General features: G+C 50.8%; 1 protein-coding gene across 1 annotated transcript; it reads right to left on the reverse strand.

Annotated features, from left to right (window-relative positions):
* Nucleotides 1-259: 259 nt before the first annotated feature.
* Nucleotides 260-1529, reverse strand: LOC105053975 (ethylene-responsive transcription factor ERF034-like). The gene is given in 2 exon segments (XM_010935332.4): nt 260-885; nt 888-1529. Coding segments are annotated over 2 exon segments (786 nt in total). The 5' UTR covers nt 1497-1529; the 3' UTR covers nt 260-708.

Raw genomic sequence — 1529 nt, forward strand, 5'->3', positions numbered from 1 at the left:
CATACACTTTCACCAGGAAAAACTTGAACAAATTGTCAGCCTAAATGGTTCCCTCTACAGAAAGAGAGACCACAAATCTTCTTTAATCAAGGTCTTATGTGCAAATATTGTTGATATGAATTTTTTAATGATAAATCGGTTAGTTTAAACCAATCGAGAAGGAATACATCTGCGGAAATCTGATATGGATGCTTCTTTGAGCTTTGAGAAATATTCTCTCAAATAAAAAAATAAAAATAAAAAAAAAGAAAGAGAAGGATTTCGAAGGCACCTTCATCACCATGTGATTCCAGTAAAGAAACTATATTCAATGCAAATGGTTTCCAAATTAAGCAAACAGAGGGGTAGAACCCACGTTCTTGAATTCCACTCCTTTCCACGTTCACATATAATACAGAATTGAAAGCTTTATCACCCATGCCCTCACATACTAGCACGATACTTATATATCAGGACATATAACTAGTAGCGAATTTATGTAAAAGAGGTGTGGAAGACCCTGCTTACAAATAGCTACAGGGATAGATTCCTTGTAGAGCAACCGGAAAATCTAACAAGCAACCGAAAGATTTTGGAAAGATTTTATTTTTTTTTTGAGATTCGACCTCCGCCTTCAATTATACCCACTAAGAGGAGAAAAGAGTTCCGAGTTTGATAATTTGGACTGCTGAGGACTGAAATAGAAATGGTGCCAAATGCGGTAGGTGATCACACCCCCCACAAGAACGGCGGCTCCTCCTCGAGACGGAATCCGAGGGTGTCGTGATCCTCCTCCGGCGGAGGCAGCCAAGTTGGTGAATAGTAGCAGAACTCGTCTCTCAAGTCGAGCAGGAGATCGGGGAGGTCGAAGAGCGCATCGATATCGTCGTTGTAGCTGGAGGGGGTGGGGGGGCCCGGGGGGAGGGAGAGGCCGCTGCTGCGATGACGTCGTCGTCCCGGCACGAGGGGTGGATGCAATCGGCGAATGTGGCGGCGGCGGCGAGAGCGGCGGCGGCCTGGATGTCCTTGGGGGAGGCGGTGGCGGGGCGGGGGAGTTTGCAGGCCAATTCCGGGAAATTGAGGTGTGCGGACTGGCCTTTGATGGTGAGGGCGGCGACGTCATGGGCTCGGGCTGCCATCTCGGCGGTGGCGAAGGTACCAAGCCAGATCCTCGACTTCTTCCTCGGCTCTCGGATTTCCGACACCCATTTGCCCCAATTACGCATGCGCACGCCGCGGTAGGTGGGGTGCTTCCCGTCCTTGCTGCGCTTCTTGGCCTCGCCGGTGGTGGTGCCGGCGGCCTCGGCACCTCGCTTGGAGCTGCTTTTGGCGGCCTTCTTATGGATCTTTGAATCCTGGGGTGGTTCTGGGGAGGCATTGGGAGACAAAGAGGTGGTGGTGGGGAAGCTAGAGGAGGAGGAGGAGGAGGAGGAGGAAGTAGTGGTGGTGGTGCAAGAGGAGGAGGAGGAGGAGGAGGTGTTAGCTTCACCGCATTGATGGGTGGGTGGCTCTTCCATGATGGGGAGGGCTTAGACTTGTAGGGGAGGGGA

The sequence above is a fragment of the Elaeis guineensis genome, chromosome 11, assembly GCF_000442705.2.
Source record: "Elaeis guineensis isolate ETL-2024a chromosome 11, EG11, whole genome shotgun sequence".
NCBI lineage: Eukaryota > Viridiplantae > Streptophyta > Magnoliopsida > Arecales > Arecaceae > Elaeis > Elaeis guineensis.